We start from the raw sequence: 27,515 nt of genomic DNA, 5'->3' as shown, positions 1-27,515 counted from the left end.
AAACTATATATTTATTTCACTACTATCACACATTGTCGATATGGTAGTATCGATTAATCATTGTTAAAAAAATTGAAAAAAAAAAATTCAATGACTAATTGGCATACCAATAGGACGAGATAAAAATGTTGTTTTTAACATTGATGTAATAATAATAGATTAGTGTTATATCCAAATATATCATTTCTAGAATTACTCTAATAATAATTATAAATAAAAATACTTATAAAAATAATAATAATAAATAAATAAATAATAAAAGAATAAAAGAATATTTTTCTTGACCCTATAAAAGGGAGGGTTCAGAGAAAACCTCACTCCCAAGCACACGCCTCCAGAGTGGGTAGTCCGTACTAGTCCAAAGTTTTTTGTTTTTCGTACTACGTAGTACATCAGGTCTCACAAAGAGACAAACAGATCAAATGGCAAACCTTCCACAGTCGCTGTTTGGGTCAGATCCGTCGTCGTCGTCGTCAGGAGCAGTGGCTCCGAGCACGTCCGGAACCACCACTTCCACTACTGATCATGGAGAACCCTCAAGGGTTTACGTGGAGAAGTTGATTCTTGCCCTTCGCGATGATAAAACCCGAGAACGCGCTCTTGGCCTCCTTAACAAGGTTCGTTTCCTTTCTTTCTTTCTTTCATAGGTGTTCATGTTTCTCACTGAATGTTTGGTTGCCGAGAAAATAATGGGAAAAGAACTAAAAACCAGGATGAGGTACGGTTTTTCATAATTTTATATTTTCCCAAGATTTCCTTAATTTTATTTGTTTTTGTTTTTGTTGTTGAAGATTATGGTTATCACTTTGCGTTTCACATGTAGATGCTATCTAGATAGTGAAAACTTAAAAGAGTAGACATGAAAATGAATCGGAATGAGAGGTTTTGGTAAAATATTTGATTCGATCTCATATATGTAGAAGACGCCAAGTACGAGTGTGCAAATAATTTTAATAAAGGAATTTTATTTTAATTTTCTCATTGCTAGCTTGATTGGTTGCCGAGAAAATATCATGAAAGGAAGAGTAAAGAAAAGTTTTAAACCTTGTAACTGAAATTTGAATCCGGTGCTTGTGTAAGTTTCTAAGATTTTTGTCTCTTTCCCATGATTTCTGTGGTATCCAAACAAGCGAACAAGGGTGATTTTATAGCATATATAGATAGCTAATTTTTATATTTAAAACACTTGCTCTCCATGTCATATTTTCCGTCTTGGTAATGAAAAATAACATAAAAAGATAAATAAATGGTTAGAAAAATCATCACTTTAAATTAATGTGCTCCATTTGGTTATCACATGCATCTAGTTCGATCTGGACAAATACTAAAATTCTATACTTTGAGGGTGCAAAACATCTAATAAAGGATTCCGCTATATTGGCAGAAAATACATATTTAAAAGTGTTAAACCTAATCTAATAAAAGCTAGCGAAGTTTTTCTCTCCTATTGTCTCCAATTTATCAAATTTTCTGTTTTGGTAGGCTTGCATAAGAAGATATAGATGGACGAGGATCCTATTATTAATTAGTTTTATACTCAAAGTTCATGAAAAATTTGTCTATTAACACTAACCCAATTATAAAGCCCTCCTAGATGCATGTGATATTGATATTAACACTAATTGTCTTTGATTGCCTTCTTTATTTTTTAATTAATTTCCATTTCTTTTCCAATGATCGATCGACTTAATCGATCTTTTATTTATATGTCAGATGAATTTAAACAAGCGACTTTTTCCCTTTCTTTCCCCAGACTAAGGCAACTCGTGAAGATTTAGCTCTATTGCTATGGCATTCTTTTGGTACTATATTCACGCTTTTAGAGGTACGTATGTCATGCCCACTTGACTTTGCTCGATGCTTTTTGAAATAAATTAATGAACTTCATTAATTTTTGCTAGTCTTTTCCTCTTTGTCTTACATTAAGTTGTTTATTTCTCTAACTCACTGCTCTAATACACATCATATGTTCTCATTAATTTAATTACATCTGACTCGAAAGAATTTTTTTTCTGCCCTATATATTTGAAGGAAAATGTTTGGGGTCTTACAACTTTTTCTATAATTCTTTTACAAATTGACACAACATGGACGAAACAATTAAACAATAAAATTCAACAGATAAATTTAATTGTTTAGTTGATTAACGTGGCAAGTATATATCATGTGAAGTACTATAACATTAGTTTGTAAAAAACTTGTAGTAAAAACTGTAATACCCTTACAGCACTCATATATATTTAAAACGGAATATAAAACTTTCAATTTCAAGATTAATGTTCATTGTTGAATCTATCATTATTTCAGGAAATACTTGCAGTATACCGCTCAATATCAAACCCAAACCTTACAGAAAGAGCATCAAGTAGAGTATGCAATGCTCTTGCTCTACTTCAGGTTAGATAGGCTTATAGCTCCTATATCTTTTATTTTTGATATTCTATACATATATACATAACTTTTTTAGCCAAGTGTTTTGGTATCGGATCTAATGATATGAAGGAATTAAGTTTGTGGGAGAATTTGTGTGATCAAACCACGGCCGTGACTAGCATTTTTTTTTTTGGAGTTTATTTTCCAGAGGGTTTAAAATCGCTACCATAATCTACACTTTTTAATCTTTCATCTCTTTTATGAATGTACTTTCCTAGTTTATAAGTTTCTCATTATATTTTTAAGAATGGTAACTGATAAATTGTTTTGTTCTACAGTGTGTAGCTTCTCACCCAGATACAAGGAAGCTGTTTATCAAGGGTAATTAATTTTACCCAATATCCTTAAAATGAATAAGGACTATTAATTGCTTGGATTTGGCAGAATTGAAGTCCAATTTACATCATCATCGTATCCTTAAACCAAAAAGAGCAAGGGATGTCATACATTTGAATCCATAAATTAAATTTTGATCCACATATGTAGTTTGTTGTTTTTACATCCATGTTTCTCGTGACATATATATGTGTGTGTGTGTATATATATATATCTATGTATCATTTCTTGAATTTCTGTTTTCATATAGAATAATCATGGTTTTTTTACCATAATTTTTTAAGTGTTTTTAGTCTACATGCATATGTAGTTGTATGTATGATTTCTTGATCAAGCACTTCTGTTTTCATATAGAATTGTGGAATTAGGAGATGCTTTGTAGGTGATTAACGCGCCACATAAGGTTGACACTATTGCTGAGGTTTCAGATTATATTTTATATGTAGTTATTGCACTTTCAATGCTTTAGGTGTATTTCTATGAATTTTTACCATAATCTTTTCCATAAGAAGATTAATTTGCTAATTAATTGTTACATGAAATTTGATGTTTAATTATTTCACTAGTTGGTTACCTTTTTGCAGCTAACATACCACACTATCTATACCCTCTTCTTAACATTATGAACAAGGAAAAGCCTTACGAACATTTAAGGCTTACCAGCTTAGGTGTTATTGGTGCCTTGGTGAAGGTAATTAACTTTTCCTTCGCTTTAATAGTCTTATATATCTTGTCTGTAGGATGTCCCTCAATATATATATACACACACATTGCTGGCACAATTTGATAAGGTTGATCTCAAACAATTACATAGTGAATCTACATTTCAATAAGAACATGAATGGTGCCAAGTGATATGTCAAGGAAAAGGAGAGCTTCATCAGAAAGCACACTCAATAACTTTCTTTACATTTTTCTTAAATTTATGGAACCAAACTACTTTTTGTTTTCTTATTCAAAAACATTCCACAATAGCTTTCTTTATCATTTCCCTATACTATTTAAATATTCTTTAAAATCATCGCTAGGAGAAAGATAGAAAAGCAATGGCTAGTTTGGCAAACCCCCCACCACCCAACTTTTCTTTAAAAAAAATCAACCTCAAAATATTCCAATTTTTTTCACTATTTATATCACATCAATCACTTTTTTTATTATTATTCAAACAAAAAATCCATTACAAAACATAACTTTTTCACTTTTCCTTACAAAAAAATTTAAAAATTATTTCTATTTTATATCATATTAATAACTTCTTATTACTATTAAAAAAAAAATTACCTAAAAAAGCTTTACCGAACACACCCAAAGCCTATTTTGTTAAAAAAAAAAAAAAAGATAACGAAAGCTAAAGTGCTATCCTAAATATCGGGTAACATTGTAACTTTCCCTTAATTTATGGAAGGGAATGAGTATCTGCTACAAGTAGCCGGATTTTGGGGGATTTTGCTTACATGTAAAGAATTGAAGGGAGTTTAGAAAGTTTGTTGATAGTGCTCTTGTAGTCTTAATTGTTAATATACTAACAAAATTAACATCTTCATCCTGATTCTGCCTGAAGCCTGGTGATGAAGATGCTATTCATTTCCTTCTCGAAAGTCAAATATTTCCTTGTTGCCTTCGTTGTATGGACGTGGGCAATGACTTGTCAAAAACGGTAAGTGGCCTCAATTTCTCAATTTTTGGAAACTCTGAAAATACTTGCACTAGTTGTGCTGAAACATTCTGTTTAATTTTCTTTTGTATCTTTAATCACATATGTTTAATTTACAAATACAGTTCCTTCATGTAGGGCACATTAGTTGCTATTCTATATTGTGGAGAAAGGAAGACTTTTAAAATTACTATTTCAGCCATGAAACTGTCTTAATCTTAATTACAATAGAAGTCAAAAGATCACTTTAAAGTGAACTCTAACGCCTAGCTAGAGTCTGTTTGGCCCTACAATTTCGCAGGTTAAAAATGTGTTTAAATTATGAAAAGTGTCCTATCTGGAAGTACATTTAAAAATAAAATAAAAAAATAAGTGATAGAAACAAGGGAATGCATTTTTAAAAATGCATGATTTTAAGGTCGAACCACGTTTTTTTTAAATCTTGTTTTATTAATTGCATTTTGAAGTTACTTTTTTTTTTTTTTTTTTTCAAACCACACGTTTTAAAACTACTACACCAAACAGACCCCTTGAAATAGTAATTTATCTTGATGAAAAAAATAGAAAATAGAAAATAAAATAAAATAAAAGGAAGAAGAGAGGGAATACTCTATCTGGATATAGAGAAATAGATGTCTCAATTTTTGTCAAAATATGCATGTAATTATGTGGCTTATATCTTCTACGTATATGCATGCTTACGAGAAAGTAATCATGAACTTGTTAATTAGTATATTTGACAATACAGGTTGCCACGTTTATTGTTCATAAAATTCTTATGAAAGACGAGGGGCTGAAGTATTGCTGTGCTTATGCGCAACGATTTTATGCAGTGGGCCGTGCTTTGGAAAACATGTTAGAAAATCTTGCTGAGGACCTCTCACACTCACACCATCTGCTAAAACATATTATCGGTTGTTATCTGAGGCTCTCACAAAGTCCAAGGTCAATTGAATGCTGTGCATGGTCAAACATTTGGTTTTACATTAAACGGATTCAAATTCCGTGCAATTAGGCTGTCCATTATATGCTATTATCAATTGCCCATTGAACATATTATCGGTTGCATGTACAATTAATAGGCAGCGTCATGCGAGAGGGCAGTACCCGTGCTCTACTTACTCTCAGGGCTCAGGCAAGTGTTGCTTGGCTTGTCCGGACACCTGCCCAAACAAAGTGGAGTCCGAATGCACTCTCGCATGAAGATGTGACGATGCAACGAGCAGCCTAATTGCACCTGATTGATACCCATCCATATTTAACGTTGTTTGTTTAAACTTATGTTGAAAACCTATAACTATGGGTTAGAATTTTTATTGCAGGGCATGTGACGTGTTAAGATACTGCCTTCCCACGAGGTTAAGAGATCCTACCATCTTCAACCTCCTTCGTGTAAGTTCTTCACGACTTCATTAACATTCTTGGTTTTAGCACTGGGAGAAAGAATTTGGTAATACGGGAAAAAATCCAAGTTGCTCTGTGTTATATTTGGACAACATAAAGAGGATTTGTAACATAGAGAAGTATCGGGATTTATTCATGAAGTTTTAACCTGTTAAGTAGAAATTGAAATAGTGAAAACTTGATAGAGGTCCATTCATGCATGAATAAGACATGTTTATCTTCGTCTGCATGAGCAGGTTTGATAATTTTTTATACGATCTACAAATTTGACATTAATCCAATAGAAAATTAATTGTTTAGAATTTAAAGATTTGACATATTTAATCAAATAAGTTAGGGTAGGGTTACCTATATAGATTTATACTCGTGCATCGACATGACCCAAACCCCAAGCGTGACATTTAAGGTTGGCAATTTTTGACACGACTGATAAACCCGACACAAGCTCAACAATGAAATTAGTGGGTTAGGGTTGAGAGGTCTAATTCATTTAATTAAATGAGTTAAATTTGAATTAACATATAATTTCTTATACTCATGACTCAAAACGACCCGAATACGAATTGTTACCCCTAGCCACATTAGTAAGTGTTGATGCGAACAGCTATTGGATTCTAGATTACAATGAGAAATTTTTTTTTTTTTTTTCCTTTTAAATATGATTATGAAAAAGCTTAAACGATTGTTTTTCTACAATTATTATGACTCCAGCTTGCGTGATTTTTCTTTTCAGGACGACCCAACAGCCATGGTTTGGCTGCAAGAATTATATCACAATGTGTCAAACAGAGCCCAATGGACAACAATTCCGACTGGAGAATTACTTGCAAGCTTGATTAGACCCTAAACAGAGTGAGCACAACCATGTCATCCATGCATGCTGCTCTCTGCACCAGCAGAATTACCAATCAATCTTCACAGTTACACTTTGTGCTTGTAATATGGCATTGTCGATGTATATTATGTTACTATATATATGTCAAAAGACACGTGGGAGCAAATGGGAACGGAAAATGCTTGCACGCTAACTAGATATTTGTCCTAAAAAATGTTTGGGGCATTACAGCAGTTTTTACGATAATTTTCTTACAAACTCACGCGATATAACTCATATTTTATGAAATGAGTGTACATCATGTGGAAGTCGATATTTAAGTGGCTAATGTGATATGTGGCATGTGGACTGCACGTGACAACCCACATTTTAGGGTTGGCACTCGTAGTAAGTTGCACGTGGATTGTCACGTCAGTTTATAAGAGATTTATAATAAAAGTTGTAGGCTGAGTTTGGCAACCATTTTCTCTCCCTCCTTTTTTTTTTTTTACTTATCCTCAAAAAGTCAACTCCAAAACATTCTAACTTTTTTTCACTTTTTATATCACATTAATCATTTTTTATTACTATTCAAATAAAAAAAAAACTACAAAACAAAACTTTTTCACTTTTCTATAAAAAAATTTCAAATTTTTTATATTTTATATCATATCAATCATTTCTTACTATTATTCAAACAAAAATTTACAAAACAACCGTTTACCAAACGGTGTCGTAGTAACTCTTAACAGTACTGATCAAGAACCTTAACTCTTTGCTTCCTGCCATTTGATTGCATATGTTCATGCATCTTATGTATCCAGATTCAAGATGAGGCTCAACTGTTTGTTTACAAGACACTAGTGCTGGAAGAAAGGGTTATAGATAGGCGTACATCAGATTCCTTATCTGGATTACTTACGATTCTTTATCTGGACTACTTACTAGCAGAGTAACGCTACATACCCACCAATATCCCACCATTATCAAATTATATGCTAATGGGACATTGTCGATCTACTATTAGATCAGCTCTTATTAAAAAATAAATAATTAAAATCTAGTGTAGATTAACACTACCAGGTCAGCAAAATAAGATATTTGTGAGATATTTATATGGTATATAATATTACTCCTCATGGAAAATGCTATAAACAACATTTTTATCCCATTTTTATCTCATCTAACTTGGCAGGATCCAGTACTCATTGGATTTTTTTTTTTTTAATAAGAGTTTATCAAGGGCTACTACACCCTTCCACATCAGCATAATGGAATAAAAGTTGGATAAAAGCGTTATATATAACATTTCTCTTTTGCTTCACAAGGACATCACAGCTGTTTGCGCAAAATAATTACAGAAAAATGTAGGAAGTAATATGAAAGCTAAATGACCATTAAAATAAAATAAAAAATAAAAAAACCCAAAGAATGCAGGCATAGGAAAGATTGCAACTAGAATGCAAATTGGACAAATTATATAACAGTACATAATAAAAGTTGAAGAAGAATTGGGTAGGGTATATCTGAACATTCCCTCAACTGTTTGAACGAGCTGCCCTCTGCAGAGTATATAAGACAGGTCTCTCGATTGATTCAACCTTGAGAAAACAAATTGAATCCATCTCACTTATGGGGGATTGAGAGTTTGCTCTCAAGCATAAAAGATAGATCCTTCATTTGTGACATTAGTCTCTCTACATCATCAGCATTTTGCGTGGTTCTTGTACCGGAAACATCTCCACCTTTTGTAACATCTTCAGCATCACCTGCAACTTCTGAATTTGCAACGGGCATCCTGAACATGCAACAGAACAAATGAGATCCAGAAATTGGTTCGGCTCACTGTCTTAAGTACAGAAAGCATAAACTAAAGGTAGATATCACCTAAATGCTAGTTTACCAAATGGACCCAGAATTGTCTTCCAAGTATGCTTAAATAAAAAGATATCCATATCATAATAGTCTTGCAGGTATCTATTATCCAGCAAATTTCTTTAGCATAAACTAGACATGTGAACACTCATACTTGTGCACAAGCATATGTATAAATCTCAACCAGGTTCTAGAATAACTTCAATATAATCTTCTTGCCTACACGAAGCCTCCTTGTTTGCTGAAATACCTAGCAAGTCTAAGACCTCCACCCTCATAATCATCACCCCCTCCACAATTTAACCCTTATTCTCAAAATCTACCTTGACAGCCACCCCTTTAGCAAAAGCTCATTTGCTTCACCCACAATTAACTCCACAACCACCACTTTTTATGAGGTTTCTTTCCAGGGTGAAATGAATGCCTAATATCCAAGTCGAGTAATCTACGAAGATCCATGTCTCCCTTTTGTTCTTCCAAAATTGATGTGACTTTTAAAATTACCATTAGATCAAAATCCAATAGTGTTTTATCACAAATCCAATAGGAATTTTAAAAGCTACATTTATTTTGGGAGGACACAAGAAAGATATGAGTCTTGCTTCCAGCATTACTTTATCCAAGCCAACAACCATTGTAGGCAAACAGACAGACACGGAATACAAAACATTGAATTTAAATTCCTCCCAAACCCACGCCAAGATAAAGCCCTCTGTTATGCCTCCAGCTTACTACCCATTGAGGACTAAAGTAAACATGAAATGAAATATTCACAAATGAACTCTTCTCGTCACCAAAATTTCCTCCTATCAAGATCCTAGACTTATTCCAATCATATGTGAAGCTCCACCGTCTAGCCAACTGGAACCAATTCAACCACCAAATTAACAACAGAAAACCACTTCAAAACCAATAATTAAATAATGATCTCCATAAAATGCCCTCAACACCGGAACTTGCTCCCTCTTCATCTGCAAAAGATTATCATAAGCAACCAAAGATGAAAGACAAGCCCATGCTATTCCACCACTCCCAGTCTTCCAAACCCCCTCCCCCCTCTTTTCTTCTTCTCTCCCTCCCTGAGGCCAAGTCCCCTTTTCTGGTCTTATACAGCTCCTACACCAAACCATCGTTGGAAAATGGCAAAAGGGGCATTAAGAGATAGATAAATCATAAATCCCAACACTGGTATCCAGTGGTTAGGCTTAACTTATTTGGCTAAGTGCAGAAGTGCCCTGACTTCATTTTCAGGTTTTTCCATATATATATAGTCTCATGATGGTTTTCGTTTCCCTTGGAAAAATGTTTGGATGACTAAAGTTTCATTGAGGGTGGCCTTTTTTGTGTGATCAGCGGTCCTAGGGAACATCCTTACCATAGACAATCTCCAAAAGCAGCACGTCATTGTGGTTGATTGGTGTGTTATGTGCAAAAAGAATAGGAAGTTTGTGTACCATCTTCTTCATCATTGTGAGGTTCCTTGGGCCGTTTGGAATGTCTTATTCAAACGTTTCGGGCTGTCTTAGGTTATGCCTAGACGAGTAGTCGACTTATTTACTTGTTGGTGGACTGCCAGCAATACTTGGAGTGCTGTTGTTTCGAAAATTGTGCCTTTGTGACTTCCGTAGTGTCTTTGAAGAGAAATGAATGATGAATGATAAGTGTTTTAAGGACTGCGAGAGGACCTTGGAGGAGTTGAAATCTTTTTTCTTCAACACTTTGTATATTTGCTTATGTTGCCCCAACTTTCTAGGTAGCTTCTCTTCTATACTCTCTGTAAACTTAAGGCGCCTTACGCTTTTAATGATATTTCGATTAATTATCAAAATACATACATATATATATATATAGTAACTATTGTTCTGAGTTAATTGCAGTCTAGCAGGATGTTTCAAAACTTAGTTGATTAAATTCAATTATGTTAAATGGAGATTGACATCCCATGTATAAAAACCTGTCTGAAACAGAAGGCTCTGATTGAATATTGTTCACTTCTAGAGCACCATCTGGATTGCTAGATGCTCCTGAGAAGAAATGCGGCTGTGAAAAGCTACCAAAATCCATATCCTGCAAGTTGTTTGGTAGGCTGAACAAATTAATTTCTGAAGTCTGCTCCACAGAAGGTGTCGTATGATTAACAGTTTGTTTCGAAGAACTATTAGAAGGATCATGTGCACTAGTTGAGCTAGTAAAATCATTCCACCCATCAAATGAATCATCATCTTCATCAGTGGTCTTATTATCAGGTGCCTTGTCACTGTTGGTTTGCAATAGATCAACTTGTAGCCAATCAACACTCATAGAAGAAGAATTATTTGCATTCTCTGCTAATTTTTCATCCTTAAGGTTTGCAGTCATTTCAACCTGCCCAGTCCGGCCAATTACCCCCGAGTTGGAATTACTCCATAGATCATCTTGAAACCAGCCATCATTCATGGACGCTGATGGAACCGTATTATCTTTCACTGTTGTATCAATAGAATCTTTTCCGGGACCAAAAACTGTGTCCAAATTAGCAGAAAAATTACCAGCAGAAGCCACAAAAGGGTCAAATGATTTGGTTTCTTCATGAGGTGTTCCTGAATCAGCAGACTGGAAGTTTGCCTCCCAACCAGAAAAAGAGTCGCCACTGCCATCTTCCATAGACCTCGTAGCTGTCTCAGAAGGCTGAACATTCTCAAACAAACTAAGATTTTCACGAACTTGGAAATCATCACTTTCTGTACTTCCAATTTGTTTGTTCCACGACTGCTCTTCAGATGCACTAGAAGCATCATCTCTCTTTCTATCACCAAAAAAGTTGTCAAGATCAACTCCAGCCAAATTCAAGGAACTTTTGCTTTGAACCGGTGTCTCATTCGAGACACTAGTCTCAACTTTCTCTGATTCAGCAGGCCATCTTATTTCTAAATTTAACAAATCGGAAATGGGAAACTCGCCTTTTTGTGTACTCTGTCCTCTGATTGATTCATTTGCTCCAACAAACGGTCCTGCCATCTCCTGAACAAAAAATGTACCATTTTCACCATATATCCTTCATGCAATGAATCCAATGAAGTTCATTTCTAAGTAACACCACACACACACAAACACATAGAATTATATACTGAAGCTTCCCAATTTAGCCCATCAAAACTTTCCGCATCTCCAGCAGTCAGAGCAACAACTACGACTACCTAAGAATAATCATCCTTTTCATGAATTAGTTGGTGTAATAAAAGTAGAATACCATTTGTACAACCTCAAAATAAGCTGTGAAATTACTCTCTTTCTCAGGAAGACACGACCAAAAATTCGTATTAAAACCCCACCAAGTTATAATTCTGAAACCGGTAGCTGCTAAAGCTACAATCCCCATCAGCACTCTGGAAACTAGTTCATGCTCGGAAAAAGCAAGACTTGCATTCACATTCGTTTTTTCAACTACATCTCTACGTCCTAAGTAGGAAAATCGGTTTCACATTGCGCTTCTTAAGCATTCAAAAACAGCAAAATTGGTTTCAATTTTATTTATTTATTTCATTTTAAATATTGGATTCTCCAATCCAAGAAACAGATACGTCTAACTTTACCTACAATTTAGAAACCCAAACAGAAAATATATGCAAAACATTCAAGACTCTAATTTTTCCTTTCTTTTGCTCTACTTTCTCGAGAATCAAACACTAAATGCCGGCATAACTTCAATAACTTCCTCAAAGTCCGATTCCCACCCTTCCTAATCTTCAAAACTCCCACCTTTTTTGTCTCATTTTCCCTTCCAATTTTCTCGGCAACCAAACATTAACCATGGAATCAAACCAAAAAATTCATCTTTCACTTACCGATCCGTCCAGGTCCAAGGACTCGAGCAACCATCGGCACCCGAGCGTGTCGCGAAAGTTGAGGGGCTCGGGAGGTGGGTCCCGCCTCTGGTGGCGCCCACAGAAGACGCAGATCAGGGACTGAAGCCCTCGGAGGAGCCTGGCCTTGCATTGCTTGCAGCGGAGGTACGGCGGCGAGGGGTCGAGCTGAGCTAGTGTTTGTTGCGGCGAAGGGAGGCCCGGGAGAGAAGGGTCGTCTGGGTCGTAGGAAGAGAGATTCGCTTCTTTGCGCAGCGAGATCTGGACCTGCCGTATCAGATCGTACGGGATTTCCATCGCCATTGCTAGGGTTTGCCCAAAACCAAATGTTTTGAGAGAGGGAGTGAGTTCTAGATCTTTCAAAACGAATGTCGCCGCCAAAATTCATTGGCCGACGACACTTACTGGCGCGTTAACAAACATAGGCGCTACTGCCGTTGAAGTCTATTATATTTCGTTAAGAGTAAAGAAGTTGCCTATGATTTTTTTTATTTTTTTTTAACGAAATATTAAAGTATTTCATTTATCAAATATCACAAGTATAAAAGTCTCTAAGGGGTAGTTCAATCGACTGGGGACCACGCTTCATGAAGCGGAGGTCACTAGTTCGAATCCCCCTCCCCCTCCCCCTCCCCCTCTTGTGTGGACATATCAAAAAAAAAAAAAAAACTCTACAGAATTATAGTCACATGCTATGAGATTACAAAATTATAAATACAAACAAAATTCAGTGATATCTATGACTTTCATCTTCCGCTAACCCATATACAAAAATAGTTAAAGAGCAGATCAGTTCCGAGCAGACTAGATTAAAAATTTATTTAAATCGACCGTCAGAGATAACCCATCACACTTTACTAACTTTTATCCCATAGATCGTCTATGAGAGCATATCTAAAGAGAATATCTAAAGAGAATAAAACTCTTATTCAAAGCAAAAACACAACCAGCGAACAACAACAGCAGCCAATTGCCTATGATCGTTAACTATTAAGCTTTGATAAAATATTTTTTAAAACACACCTCTTATTTATAATTTGAAAACTTATATATATTTCACGTTTTCAAAATGCAACTTTTTAAAAATAAACTCTCTAGTGAGATATTTTTGGAATTTTTTTTTTAAAATGCTCTTTTAGCATGTGAAATCGCATGCCAATTGGACTTTTAAAATAATAACAATTAATTCAAAACACAAAATATTTTTTCGCAATATAAAAATTGTTTTTGACCTTTATGGGAACACTTTTTTTAAATAAAAACTAAAAATTACATCTAAAATACATTAACAAGCATACCCACTATTTTTTTTTTTTGTCGAACTTATAGCATTTGCTATTATATATAACTGAAAGCCCAAAGGCCAGTATAGAGAAAGGGAAGTCAACAAGACCCCTAAACTCAAAGTCAGAAGGATTTGACTTAAAACAGCTGTCGGAGCAGAAACATCAAATTTTACCAGAATTACATTTGAGCATCTTTTACATTAACGCTCACTCTCAAATAAAAAATGATCGATCTAGCAATTAGCCAACAAAAATCCCAATAAAATTTGAGTAATACATAGACAGACTATACCGGAGGAAACAAGAAGAATACACAACACAAAACAGGAAAAACCCAATAAAAGAGGCTGCCAACAATAGAAGAAGAAGCGGAATCCACCGGAGACGGTGGCGCGTGGATGACACACGCCGTCACCTGTCCCACCCAACCGTAGATCAACCACCGTAGACCTCAACCAGCATCGTGCGCTGCCAAAAGAAGCGAGGCGTGGCCGTCACGCGCGCCAAAGAGCAATGGGCTCTCTGGCGTGTGCAAGCCACACGCGGGATACCGACGACCACCGTGGCCCGAGCTTCTAGCTACTGGAGCGGACGATGACGGGGAGCACGATTGGGGGGCGCGTGTCTTGGAAAAAAACAACGGAGTTGTGTAGATCTGACACCAAAAGTTAAGAAGAAATCTAGGAAAAATCGGCCAAACAACCTCCGTTAAAGACACAATCACCGCCACACCTCCAAGCTAGAACTCCTAGAATTGAGTTTTCCTGCCAAAAACAAAAGAAAAGAGAAAGAAAACACAAATATAAACCATCATAGCTTATCAAGGATAAGAGAACAAAAGCTCCACAACCCTAAAGGTTGGAAGAAAATCTAAATTCCACTAAGAGAAGTTCAGGGAGGAAGCAAAATACCTTAGTCCAAGAGGACTAAGGGCAAGACAAGAGCCGGGGGGAGGGACCTCCCTCCTCCGACAAGCAAAGCACACTGTTGTCTTCTCTTACTCTCTCAACTTTTCTTTGTGGTCTCAAATAAGTGTTTTAAATAGCATACCCACTGTTATTAGGTGGTACTAAGTTTTTCTATAGCTTGATGAAGATAAAGTTTTCTTTCAAATTATCTTTAAAGAAAAAATTAAATTAAATTTATTAAACTAATATGTGTCCGTAACTTATGTTAGTTTTTAATATCCTTAATTTGAAGAATTTTTTGGGTCCAATTTGTGAAAAACTTTGTCCAGAATAACGAATTTTTGATTATATGACTTATCTTTTAAGACATTACAACCATTTGGTTTATTGTTGTTTTATCACAATATTATCTTGTGACTTAAAAAAATTAATTAATTAATTAAATCATTGAAATTTTAATTATTTTAATTTTAATAATAATCATTATTATTATTTAAAAAAAAAATGATCTAGGTGCTGCACCGACGCGGTAGACAAACCCATCTCCCCCGATCGATTTACAGCCCTCAAAGCCGTTGAAAGTTGAAAAAGAAACAATTTTTTATTTATTTTTTGTCAAAAAAAAAAAAAGTGATAAATGTGAAGGAGGAGAAGAAGATGGGGACCAAGACGAAGACCAATCCCAGCTGATTCACGCTGGTGCTGACTACTACTCTCTCTCTCTCTCTCTCTCCCATCTCTGAGCAAATCATGGGAATGAATAATCAAACGGTGTTAAAGGTGGGATTGGTGGTGGTGGGACTGTGCATAGCGGGTTACATACTGGGGCCACCGCTCTACTGGCACTTCATGGAGGGCTTAGCCGCCGTCAGCCACTCCTCCTCCTCCTCCTATGCCTGCCCTCCTTGCCAATGTGACTGTTCCTCTCAGCCCCTCCTGTCTCTCCCCGAAGGTACACAGAAAAAAAAAGATCACATCTTTACCTTCTGAGACATCTCTTTTTTGCTTCTTAGATCTCTTTGTTTTTGCTTGTAGATCCCTTTTCTCTTGATGGGTATTTGACAGCGTGTTTTGTTGTAGCAAGTAAATCTTGATGTTTGTTAATGTTTTTAGGGATCTTGTTAGTATATGGGGTTTGCTTGGTTTATCTGGGTTGGTTTGATTTTGAGTGATGCGAGCACCGAGTCAGACCTCTTGAGTTACTAAGGCTTTTGTTGTCGTGGTGCTTTCCTAGCTTTTTACTTTGTGACCCAGGTCTTCCATGGTGTCCAATTGGCTCCAGATCTATGCTAATTCGGTTTCGATATATGAACAAATTGGAGTTTTCAGATATTGGGTTTTCAACCTTTTCAAAGATTTTTTTTTTTGCTGGTTGAAAAATGCAAAATATGAAGATGAACAATTTGAGAACACTGATCTGAAAATGCTAACAAAAAACAACAGAAGCAGTATTACTTTTTGAAAGTTTTAAATTGAAAGCGTGTCGGGTGGGGTTTGCTGATGGGATTGTGATTCTCTTCTTTGCTAATGCTAGAATATATTGATTTGCACTTTCTATCATCATTTTGGGTTTCTAATCCAAAACATTTCTACTCTGCTTTGACAAATCCCCAATCGCAATACATTTTCCTTACAATTAATGTCCATTGACAGCACTGCATGCCAGTTATAACCAAGGTGTATTAATATTATATGTGCCTTACTGCTTTTAACCAATGTGTTCCATCCTTGCAAAGACAAAATCTTTATATATGAAGAAGTAGGCTTGGATTTGACTGGATTTAGCTCCTAAATCTGTGGATATGAGGGGAATTCAACACCCCCTCAATCGGACCGTGTATTCCTATGTCTGAAGAAATGTGTTGCCCATTGGTTTGTTGTGAATGACAGACACACCTAATGTAACAATCCAAGGAAAGCGCTAACCACACCTGAGCTATCATTCGAAAATTACTTATCAATTTGAAGCGCCCTAGAATCACGTATAAAGCTCAGTCTCACCTAATAAGAAACCAATGTGAGATTTAGTACTCATGAGTGCCTTTATAATATATCCACACAATGTGGGATTGGAGTGTTACAATCTCCTCCCTTAAATCTTTGACGTCCTCGTCAAGACCATGTCATGCAGTGCTCCAGTACCACATAGCGTTATTAGGTTGGTCTGATACCATTTGTAACAATCCAAGAAAAGTATTATCCATATCTACATTACCACTTCAAAAGAACTAGTCAATTGGAAGCTCTCTAAAATTACTTATAAAGCTCAGTGTCACCTAGTAAGGAACCAATGTAAGACTTAGCACTCATGAGTATCTTTTTAATATACCTACTTTATATAGGTTATTTGTCTTCCAACTTCCTAAATGCATAGTCTGTTTGCAAATCGACATCACTTTGCTGGATATGTGATCTTTGATATTCTGTTAGTTTCTGCCTTCTGATTTGTTCTGGCAATCAAACATGTACTTATTTCAGTTTCTTTGTCTGAATTTATGCAGGGTTAAGCAATACTTCCTTTGCAGGTCAGTTTCTTTTCCATGAATTAACCGTGGGGATGTTGTAAATTGCTTTGGTGTATGAAACCTGAAGAGCTTAATTTTTTCCTTAATATCCTATTCAAATTTGCATGGAAGTAGGAATGGGGAATATGTCGTTATTTCTTGCAGTTATACTGAATGCGGTTTTCTGCTTGTGATAGATCTCTATCTTGGCTTGTTCCTTACTCTATTTAGATGTACTTCTTTAGTTTTGCTTGTGTTCCTTTAACATTTCCTTTAAAATTTACACCTTCAAATGCAGAAGGAGGTATTTATTAAGGCTCTATTCTAATTAAGCATTTTCCTTTTATCACTAGTATCCATGTGATTCAACAGTGCTATTTTGAACTCTGAGATGCAAACTATCCCCTTGTTTCCAACTGAGAGAAAGTGAGGGTTGCATCAAGTTTTGATTTTCTACTAGCTACTAACATAATTTAACTGGAGTAGCAATCCCTTTCTAATATTTAGTTAACACTTCCAGTTAATTCAGATTTGTATCAGGAGAAGTTGGCTACCTCTTACAGAAATTAAACGTTTTCTTGTCTTTTTAAACACATGTTTTATGAGAACTTATTATAATTCCACACAATTTTGAGATAGTTGTATCTTGACGCAGATATAAGATTATCTTAAGAAAAATTAATCTATGAGATTTTTTCGTTTAATCCGTTATCATTTTCAGTAATAGTCAGACTTTTTGTTTTTCGTACTCATTTTTCTTATTCCATGGGCATTAATCCACATTGAAGAATAAATTTGTGACTTAAAAAATATGATCGAATGTAACTCGCCAGATCTGGTGGCTTTGGTGCAAGTCTCCTTGTATACTTGTTTTACTGTTTGAATGAGGTTAAATACTTTGTATTTTTATGTGGAACCTGAGATGTATTTTACGCATGTGTTTAATGTGAGGAGCATGCCATGTAGACAAAAGGATGCATGTGATGATACTTAAGGCATTGATATTCATGAGAATATTTCTTTTATTCTTATTTGGCTTGCACCAGCATCCTTGCATTACCTTATAGCTACATGTGCTGTGAGGTGTGCTGGTTATGGGCATGACATGCCCTGTATTTTCTCTTTCTTTAAGTGATGATGTAGTTAGAGGATGATAATGAGGATTTGAGTTCATTGATTCTCAGTTCTTTTGATATCACTATTTTTTTCTTCTATTGAACTGGGCATACACAATGCAGATTGCGCAAAGCATGACCCAGAGGTGAGTGAAGACACTGAAAAGAATTTTGCAGAGCTATTGACAGAGGAACTGAAGCTACGGGAAGCCGAGGCTTTGGAAAATCATCAGCGTGCTGACATGGCTCTGCTCGAGGCAAAGAAGATTACATCTCAGTATCAAAAGGAAGCAGATAAGTGCAATTCGGGCATGGAAACATGCGAGGAAGCGAGGGAGAAAGCTGAAGCAGCATTTGTGGCTCAAAAGAGACTGACAGCAATGTGGGAGCTGAGAGCTCGTCAGAGAGGATGGAAAGAAGGGATTGCCAACTCTCATACTCAGGCTCAGGGAAATGTCCAGACTGCATAAAAGACCGACCATGTTCTCAAGAGGAGGTATCCAAGGTATTTTCTTCTACAAGTTGATTCTTTTTGCCGGCAGTGATGAATTTTTACTAGGCCTCACCTCAAAGAGGGGCTTTTCATGAATCTGCTCACCATCTTAAGCAATCTAAATTATGTATTATCATTAATGGTCAAGTACAGAAACCTCCTCATTATTGAGCCTTCTGAAATCCGCCAAGCTGTGCAAACATGCCCAGATTTCTCAATTTTTCCACCCCAAGTCTAGTTTAAGGTTCCACTGTAAGACTCACAAAGTACAGACTGTAATATTTTAGTCTTGTTTCCAAGCAAAACTAGAAACTGTGATTATATGTGAAAATAGTGTGCCAGAGATTTATCCCTTTGTTTATTAAAAATGCATATCATGCATAGTGAAATTTTTGGTATGCTGTCAGATTGGTCTCTTCTTGGTATAACAATTTCAAATATGGAAGTTGAATACCTATAAGGGCAAAGCTTTCATAATTTTCGGATAAATTGGTTTGGAGGAAATTTTTCCGATCCAGACTATTAAACTGACATGTCTTTTATGTATAATTTCCAAAAGCTTGGGCCATGGGATAAAATTGAAAAGTAAAATGTTTCGGGTAGTGAAGTTTTTACAATCCTTTGACAAACTTGGCGGTCTGTATAATAAGCGTCACATGGACTTATAAACTAAAGTGTTAATTTATATGACATTATTACGTCAGTAACAATTAAATTTAATTGTTTAGAACTGATGTGTGAAGTGTCAGGTCAATAGTGTAAACGACTTGTAGTACGCTCTCATTGGGCTGGACATTCTCATTGGGCCTGGAAATTTATCATGACTTTACCCTGCTTGATTCATGCCAATTCTAGATGGCCCATTACTATCCAAAAATTCTAGGCCATTCAATTCTTTTTCTTTGATTTGAGCTTAAAAGAAGTTCCCATAAACTAACCCAAGTAACCTACCACCATTTCTAGGAGCTCAATTGGCAGTCTATTTAACTAGCATACAGAGTTGTATACTCCTAGTGCCACCGCATGACATAAGAGTCATGGACCATGCAGCCTGATCTCAAAACAGCCTGACAATGAGAATGTTATTCTCGGTCTTCACTTATTTTAAAAGTCTAATTTTAATAACATAATATGAATTTTATTTTTTAATTAAAAAAATTACAATTTATCCTCTCAAACTGCTAGTTATTTTGCAAATAGCCATACGAACTACTAACGCTTGAACTCTGGCTTTCAAACTAACAAAAAGTTTTAAAAATGCTTATTTTGTCAAAATATGTTTATAATATCTCTGCTACGTGTCATTTTTTAATTAAAAAAATAAATAATAATTAATTTAAAAATAAATAATAATAATAATAATAATAAAATTAAAAACTAAATAAAAACTAAAAATTAAAAACCTAAAAAAAACTAATTTTTTTTTTTAAAACAAAGAAAAAAAGAAAAAAAGAAAATGAGTGTTTTGGCAGCCACCTCCAAACACCCATTTTATTTTTTAAATAAAAAATAAAATTTCAGTTGTTTTTAGTTTTTTTATTTTTAAAATTTTATTATTATTTTTAATTGAAAAATGACATGTGCCAGAGGTATCATAGGTATATTTCAACAAAATTAGCCTTTTTGAAACGTTTTGGTACTTTGGACGGCTAGAGTCCAAGCGTTAGTAGTTCGTGGAGCTAGTAGTTTGAGGAGCTAAACTATAATTCTCTTTTTGATTAATATTTTAAGGACATGTTAGACATTCATCTCCTAATCATCTCATACCTATTTTCATACAACCAAATTTTAAATCCATCATTGAATTTGTAGAGCCTAAACTTTCCTTTAATAAGTAAGGTTTAACACAGAATAATTAAAAGAGATAACTTCACAAAAGAGCATTGAATTATACATCATTTTGAGATAAGGAGTGAAATGAAAACAAGATCTCATCGTTCACATACTCGCATGATATCTTTGAGAAATGTTAGACGGAAAATGGTATTTGCACTACAGGGGTACAACAGGGACACAACACTCCCTCACATGAAAGTGAGTCCCAGTGTGTGGAACCCACCCTCATGTGAAGGAGTATTGTGCACCTGTAGTGCAAATAACAAGTCCCATGTTAGACATCCAAACACATTTTTTAGAATTTGGTTCTAACCTAATGTATCACAATCCCATAAGATTTATTATTTTAAGAAATATGTTATAATCTCGTAGGAGTGTGACATATCAAGTTGGAACTAAATTTTAAAAAAAAACTATAATAATAATAATTAAATTAAATTAAATTAAATTAAAATATCAAGCAGTTCTCGATATCTTTTGCGAAAAAACATGGAACACTGAACACATCCATGTTATGGGATGGAAGGTGGGACCATTTGTGTCAAGTCCAACCCTTCATCGATATCAATATCAACATCACCATCATCCTTCACTCTTCATTCATTTATTGGTGGACCCCCACTTTCCCTTTCTTTACCATAAATATCTGTGCTTTTGATCGAGTACAGCCACAAATAGAGACAAAACTTACAACCCCATAAACATCACAATCAATCACCACCTCACTTTACTTTGCCCTCTTTACGGCTGTGATTGAGCCTGATGCCCCCGTGATCGAATCATACCTGCTGAACAGGTAAGCAACAATCAAAGCAGCGGTGAGGACCACGTAGTCCTTAGCCGCACACTGTTTATTCGACTCGCTGGGTGAACCGGTCTGCGGCCCGTTGGACCAGTACAAGTAACTCAGTAACTCGGACCCTTTCTCCCCCACGAACCGGTCCGGTTTAAAACTCTCCGGTTCATCAAAAACCTTAGGGTCCCTCATCGCCAAAGCTTGGTACCCGCAAAGCAACTCTCCCTTTTTGATGTCGAAGACCGAGTCATGTGAACTCAGTTGAAAATCCTTTCGGGCGCGGCCGTATTGGAGTGGAACCGGCGGGTTGAGTCGGAGGGTTTCATACACGACCGATTGAACGAGTTCCATGTCTTTTACCGAGTCAATACTCAGAGTTGAACCGCCTTTTTCTCGTACTTCTTTTCTTAACTTTTCTTGCAAACCGGTCGTGTCACTCAATAGTGCACTCAATAAACTCGGCAGGAAAACTGAGAACCCGCCAAATGCGTTGAAACCCAACACGAATAGCAAATTGTGAATGCTTTCTTCTGAAGTCAGTCCATACTCAGTCTGACCTACGCTTAATATTTCCTTACCTGGCAAAAAAATATATAAAAAATATCAATTTAATTGATTAAATTTTAAAATATAGTTTTTTAAATATTATTTGGGTAATCAGGGATGGACCCATGCTGGTTTTTAATTTTTTTTATTAAATTTTATATATATATAGGCTTAAAAATTAAGCATGCCCCTATTAAAAATAAATTTGACCCTTTATTTTGAAAAATCCTGGTTCAGTCCCTATGAGTAATGTTAAAAACTCTATTCTTATCTAACTACACTGATATGCCCGTGCCTTGAATTAGCATTGTTATTAAATAAAAAAAAATTAAAAAATAAAAAGTGCCTAGCTATTTCATTTAATGTTAGAACTTTATTGAATGCTTAGAGTAAATAAAGGAGTAGTTATAACGTTAGTTACCTTCTTTTTCAACAAATTGGTAGAGCTTTTTGTAGTCTCCACTGACAAGGAGAAAAGGGTATGCCCAAGAGTGGAGGAAAATCTCCTCCAGAGGCTGAAGGACCCCGATTTTGACAGTGGGGAGGAGCTGGAGGGCGAGCCAGCGGTCGAGCATGACAAAGCCGGACTTGGCGATTTCCGGTGAGCTCGAAGGGTCGGCTCCGACAAGGCTCTTGGTGAGGAACTTGAAGATGAACTGTTGGAGAGGGACGATGTAGCTAGCGGAGCCTGACTCGGTAATGGTGGTTTCGATGGTGTCCCACATTGTGTCAAGGTTGGCCAGGACTTCGCTAACCCAAGTTTTTGAGCTCCGTTTCAGAATGTTCATGGCAAAGTTCTTGAGCTGTGTACATGGAGAATATTTAAGTGGTGGTCAGAAAAGTCGTTAATGACAACGTGTTTTGGCGGGTTAAGATTTGAAAATTTTTGAGGTGGCAAGAGTGCATTGGCCACATTTCAAGGTTTAAAATTAAATTTTACAAATGTGATGGTGTAAAAAGTGTCACATAGTAAATATGTTCATTTAAAAATTTTAACGTAACACCATATACATCATTAGATGCACAAAACAAAATATTAATTATAAAATTGCTCATTGATCCCAAAAAATCCATAAAATTATAAATAGATGACACATATTTTGATGAAATTTATACGTTTTCATTTTTTTTCCTTTTAATAATTATCTTTATGAAATATAATGTGCTAATACTCCAATTATGTTACAACTAAACCCATCGAATTATGCATGCTATGCTTGCATTATGTTTGAAATGTGAATGTTTGGGTGAGTGTGTGTTATTTTCAATGATCAAAAATCAAAACAATACAACAATAATAATAATAAGGCTGGGTAAAGACATATTTGGTACCTGTGGTTTAAAAACTTTATTTTTTTGTACCTTAGTTTCAATTCACATCACAGATGATACCTGGGTTTTGGAAAAAGACGGACTTGGTACCTCCGTTTATTTTTTTGTCCAATAATTAACGTTCTGCCACATGTCAACCCTTGATCACCATTCTTAGTACTAACAAAATAGATGAGTTATATAAGTCTTTTTTTGGCATCATTCAAAGAAGAAAATATTCAGCTAAAAACAAAAAAGAAAAAGTAAGTGGTAAAACTATTTGTCACAATACAAGCCCCCGGCAACGGCCTCCCCTAGGCCTAGGATGGCCACGTGTTAATTTCCTATTAGATATGACGTGACAAACTAACGAAATTTGTTAACTTAGTGGACGAAAAATGGGTTTAAGGAGTGATTCGTAATTATAGTTTACCATATGGACCTTTCATGAACTTTTTGTACCACAAGGAGTGATTTGTAATTTAGGCCAACCCCAAGGATCAATGATGCAATTATCTTTACTATTGATAATGGTCTTAGATAGGAGTGGGCAAATTGGCCGCCCACTGCCTACTTACTGTCTTCCAACCGCCACTGAACTATCACCAGCCGACTACCAACTACCAACTATAAGCGGCCAATAGGTAGAATGAGTTTTTTGTTTCGATGTCGGGTCGATTTAGTAGGCAGTATAATAGTTTTGAAAATTCTATTGGTTGGTTAAATGACCCGATACAACAATCTCCCTTTTTTTAAAAAAATATATATTTTATATTTTAATCAAAACAACACCATGTTATCCCCTGTATATTCATTGCTAGTGAAAACCCTAACCAAACACAAATTCTCTCTCTTTCTCTCACAAAAGCCCATGGCCCGTGACTCTGCTCTCAGATCATCCAAGTTTACACTCTGCCATTGAAGGGACACTCAATATGCCAGTCTTAAGACCAATCCAACAGAATCAAATGATGAAACAGGAAAGGGAAAGCTTTAGAATGACCTTCAAACCCAAGGCCTTGAAGAAACCTCTTAACAGGCTTTTATGCTAGCTTATGTGATATCCTGATTTCTTTTTTGTCTGAGTTAATATGAAATTGTGATTGTCCAAACGAATGAAACCCTTGGCAATTTACCCCAAAAAACAAGACTTATTTATTAGATCATTAGGAAATAATATAGGGATTTAGTTAGACAAATATCCCAAAAATTGTGGAAGTATTGAAGGCAACATGGCTGGAGTCGATCAACATTAGCGTTTTAGTTATAAGTAATGTTATTTAGTAGATTGTTATACAACTGGAATAACGTTGTAGATTAACTTTTGATTTTTTTTACGAGCCTGATCCAAGACCTGGTTTTCACTGCCACATTATCCAGTTGTACTGCAGTCGTATAGCAGTCTACTAAATAGCATTACTCTTTAGTTAATCTATGGATCAAGTGACATCGCGATGGATCAAAACTTCCTATAATTAACTATGTGAATTTCACGCAATTTGAACAGCCCCACAAAAGTAAGTCTCACACTCTAAACTGTTCAGGCAAGTGGGGGTCATACCTACCCATTCAATGAGACTACTATGGCAATAATCAGTTTACATTGAATGACTCATATTCAAGGGAGAGCCATCATATTGTGAGAACCTATTTCTCTAAGGTCATAAATCATACTGATGAAATGGCTCATACGGCATGTGAAGTTGTGAACTATCTTAACCTAAATATCTCCAGCAGATTAGGTGATTAGGTAAAATGTTAATAGTAATTAACTAATATTGTCCCTTTTTCACCTCCAGCAGATGAGCTAGGGGTGAGCTAAAATACATCTAGTGCTACGCTACGGTGAATAGTAACTTCTTGCCATTCACTGTATATATCACAATGTCCAAATAAAAAATAAATTTTTTTTGTTTTTTCAACAAAAATTAATCCGGACCAGGACTTTGATATTATGAGAAAATTATTAGATTAAAATATGTTTTATAGCATAAGCTAATTTGAGAAACACAAGATAAAAAGCTTATGGTTCGTTTGGGTATTGAATTTTTAGAATTAGAATTGAATTCTAATTCTATTTACAAATATCGAGGTAAAAAATTGTGTTTGGATGTTGAATTTTGAAATTGAAAAACATTATATTTTAATGGTAAGAAATGATCGAAAGTTTAAAAAGTTGTGTATAATAATTGGTATTTTGAAAAGTTGTGTGAAATAATAATATAAATAATATAATTTATTATATATTGATTAGTTAATTAAAAATAAATAAATAATTTTTTTAAAAAAAAATAATTGAAATCAAAATTAAAAATTAAAAAATAAAAATAAAAAATGAAGCAAGGGGTGACCGCGCGCCACCCCCAGAGGAGGTCGGGGGTGGCCACGCTCGGGGGAGGCCACGCGGCCACCCCCAGTACTCGGGGGAGGCCGCGCGGCCTCCCCCAACGGTCAGTTTTTTTTTTAATTTCATTTTTTTTTTTATTTAAATTATTAATAGTTTATTATTTAAATGTGGAACCCACGTATTTTTTTAGTCAACTTTTTCTGCGCGTGGATTCCACCATTAATCTAAAAGACAGCATTGAGTGAACTCAAAATTCGGGTCAAAATCCAAATTTTTAGGCAGATGGGTGGGTTTTAGAAAAAACTTGAGTGGAATAATTATTCCACTTTGTTGCCAAACCAACCTTACTAGCTCGCTACCGGCTTACGTTACGGTACAATGATGGTGACCGTACGTCTCTGCAGCACCACATATTCAAAATCTAATCCACCGACCTAGCTGTAAGCCATGCAGGCCCATGCTTTTATTGTCCGTCCTAAAAACTCTACACTCTAGGACAACCTATAATTTCAATGGTCCCAGTAACAGTGTACTACCCCCCCCGTATCCTTATTCTGACGTAACTCGATCGGCATCTTCAAACTTTTCATTTTTCAAGAGCCATTTTCAGGACCATCCATGAAAGCACCAAAGGGGGAACAATAATGGAACCCTTTTCAGTTTTCACACCCTTTAATTACATGAAAATTTTTTCTTTACTCCCTCGAATTCTCTCCACTTTTATAATTATCTTTTTAAATTTTAAAAACTCTTAATTTATAATATTCATCTTTCAATTTTTAATTTTACCTGTGCTTAAGATTTTTCTTAAAAAGAAAAAAAAAACCAAATATTTTAAGAATTTTGACACAAATTTACTAAATTGAGAGTTTTTTTAAGTTGAGAGGGTAATTACAAATGATGGAAATTCAAGTATGCTAGGTGAACTTTCCTTAATTAAATTATATTTTCTCTTTTAATTTGTCTAAAGCTTTTTGGAACAATTAATTATGTGAGAGAGATGGAGGAAAATTAAAAAAATAAATAAATGACGGCATACCTTAGCGTGCTTTGGCTCATCAGTGTCAAGGTAAGCACAAACCCTGATATCCCCGGTGAACTTGAGGCTGGGCATGTAATCTCCGACAAGAACATTCCTCTTCTCCACAATCTCCATGTCGAAGAGGTGTGCGAAAGACTTGGTGTCAAGGACGGCAACAACGTTGGGATTAACATTGGAGAAGAAAGGGAAGGTCGGGGGGACGTTGGTGCGGAAAACCGTGCTCTTGTGCTTCTCTATTCGCTTCCTAAAGAATGTCTCCGGCCCTTGGAACCAGAAGTAGTCAAGCCGATCAGAAATCGGCCCTAGCAGCGGCCACCCATGGCTGCCAGGGATTGTGCGCAGCGGCAGGCTTTTTGTCGGCGGTGGTGGCTGTGAAGATAGCGGCGGTTGCGCCGATGATGGCACGCCTGTAGGTGATATGCTCATTGTAGTGCTCATCATGGTTGTTCAAGTGTGTGCGTCTTCTTAGTAGTTAGGAGGGGTGTGGACAAAGGAGTTATATATTATATGAGAGACTTTATAATATAATATTAACTCTCTTGAAAAATATGAATAGAATATCCGACTGTCATATAATTAAAATAATAAAGTAATAAAAAATTAATTTAAAAGCTAATTTTAGTAGTGTAATTTATTAATTAGTATTCAGTATTATATAGCAGTCTCCTAAATAGCATTGATCGAATTAAATAATTAAAATGAAAGGATTAAAATTTAAAATGGCCTTATGCCCGGTTAGCTTTCACGCTAATCCTATGAATCAATGTTATATATTGAACAAGTATTTTCTTTTCATAAAAAAGATGACATCACATTAATTTTTAAAGATTTAAAAAAAAAAAAAAAGGGATTTGGATCAATATATAATTAGATACTCCCAAGTATTTTTGAACTAAAAACAAAGAACTTTATCTTAAGAAAAAAAAAAAAAAGATTGTTGTCGGATATACAACATTAGACAATCCTATGACTT

General features: G+C 35.4%; 4 protein-coding genes across 5 annotated transcripts; 2 read left to right on the top strand and 2 right to left on the bottom strand.

Moving 5' to 3' along the window:
* Positions 1-422: 422 nt before the first annotated feature.
* LOC133859276 (cell differentiation protein rcd1-like) lies at positions 423-6,674 on the top strand. Its single transcript, XM_062294616.1, has 9 exons — positions 423-617; positions 1,754-1,825; positions 2,308-2,397; positions 2,712-2,754; positions 3,354-3,460; positions 4,331-4,426; positions 5,172-5,368; positions 5,746-5,815; positions 6,561-6,674. Exons 1-9 carry the CDS (start codon positions 423-425, stop codon positions 6,672-6,674), a joined length of 984 nt encoding a protein of 327 aa, XP_062150600.1.
* Positions 6,675-7,924: 1,250 nt separating this feature from the next.
* On the bottom strand, positions 7,925-12,802 carry LOC133861519 (suppressor protein SRP40-like). Its single transcript, XM_062297304.1, has 3 exons — positions 12,341-12,802; positions 10,471-11,516; positions 7,925-8,439 (listed from the first exon to the last, which is right to left on the bottom strand). Exons 1-3 carry the CDS (start codon positions 12,659-12,661, stop codon positions 8,268-8,270), a joined length of 1,539 nt encoding a protein of 512 aa, XP_062153288.1. The 5' UTR covers positions 12,662-12,802; the 3' UTR covers positions 7,925-8,267.
* Positions 12,803-15,156: 2,354 nt separating this feature from the next.
* On the top strand, positions 15,157-19,062 carry LOC133860774 (uncharacterized). Of its 2 annotated transcripts, XM_062296386.1 has the most exons (4): positions 15,157-15,504; positions 17,054-17,077; positions 18,295-18,676; positions 18,818-19,062. In XM_062296386.1, exons 1-3 carry the CDS (start codon positions 15,303-15,305, stop codon positions 18,639-18,641), a joined length of 573 nt encoding a protein of 190 aa, XP_062152370.1. In that variant the 5' UTR covers positions 15,157-15,302; the 3' UTR covers positions 18,642-18,676; positions 18,818-19,062. The 2 variants fall into 2 exon arrangements, with proteins under 2 accessions (XP_062152370.1, XP_062152369.1); XM_062296385.1 differs by having other exon boundaries at positions 15,158-15,504; positions 18,295-19,062.
* Positions 19,063-21,082: 2,020 nt separating this feature from the next.
* LOC133860789 (fatty acid hydroperoxide lyase, chloroplastic) lies at positions 21,083-27,036 on the bottom strand. Its single transcript, XM_062296412.1, has 3 exons — positions 26,540-27,036; positions 22,264-22,645; positions 21,083-21,874 (listed from the first exon to the last, which is right to left on the bottom strand). The coding sequence occupies exons 1-3, from the start codon at positions 26,981-26,983 to the stop codon at positions 21,228-21,230; spliced, it is 1,473 nt and encodes a 490-aa protein (XP_062152396.1). The 5' UTR covers positions 26,984-27,036; the 3' UTR covers positions 21,083-21,227.
* Between the last annotated feature and the right edge of the window lie 479 nt (positions 27,037-27,515).

The sequence above is a fragment of the Alnus glutinosa genome, chromosome 2 (assembly GCF_958979055.1).
Source record: "Alnus glutinosa chromosome 2, dhAlnGlut1.1, whole genome shotgun sequence".
NCBI lineage: Eukaryota > Viridiplantae > Streptophyta > Magnoliopsida > Fagales > Betulaceae > Alnus > Alnus glutinosa.
This window is presented reverse-complemented; position numbering and strand designations above follow the sequence as displayed.

Excerpts from the sequence above, each read along its gene's own strand:
- LOC133859276 (XM_062294616.1), top strand. The coding sequence starts at position 423 with ATGGCAAACCTTCCACAGTCGCTGTTTGGGTCAGATCCGTCGTCGTCG. Across the intron at positions 618-1,753 it reads CTCTTGGCCTCCTTAACAAG|ACTAAGGCAACTCGTGAAGA; the intron begins GTTCGTTTCCTT and ends TTCTTTCCCCAG. Across the intron at positions 2,398-2,711 it reads ATGCTCTTGCTCTACTTCAG|TGTGTAGCTTCTCACCCAGA; the intron begins GTTAGATAGGCT and ends TTTGTTCTACAG.
- LOC133861519 (XM_062297304.1), bottom strand. The coding sequence starts at position 12,661 with ATGGCGATGGAAATCCCGTACGATCTGATACGGCAGGTCCAGATCTCG. Across the intron at positions 11,517-12,340 it reads CCTTGGACCTGGACGGATCG|GAGATGGCAGGACCGTTTGT; the intron begins GTAAGTGAAAGA and ends TTTTTTGTTCAG. Across the intron at positions 8,440-10,470 it reads GAGCCTTCTGTTTCAGACAG|GATGCCCGTTGCAAATTCAG; the intron begins GTTTTTATACAT and ends TTGCATGTTCAG.
- LOC133860774 (XM_062296386.1), top strand. The coding sequence starts at position 15,303 with ATGGGAATGAATAATCAAACGGTGTTAAAGGTGGGATTGGTGGTGGTG. Across the intron at positions 15,505-17,053 it reads CCTCCTGTCTCTCCCCGAAG|GGTTAAGCAATACTTCCTTT; the intron begins GTACACAGAAAA and ends GAATTTATGCAG. Across the intron at positions 17,078-18,294 it reads AAGCAATACTTCCTTTGCAG|ATTGCGCAAAGCATGACCCA; the intron begins GTCAGTTTCTTT and ends TACACAATGCAG.
- LOC133860789 (XM_062296412.1), bottom strand. The coding sequence starts at position 26,983 with ATGATGAGCACTACAATGAGCATATCACCTACAGGCGTGCCATCATCG. Across the intron at positions 22,646-26,539 it reads ATGAGCCAAAGCACGCTAAG|CTCAAGAACTTTGCCATGAA; the intron begins GTATGCCGTCAT and ends CCATGTACACAG. Across the intron at positions 21,875-22,263 it reads CCAATTTGTTGAAAAAGAAG|GTAAGGAAATATTAAGCGTA; the intron begins GTAACTAACGTT and ends TTTTTTTGCCAG.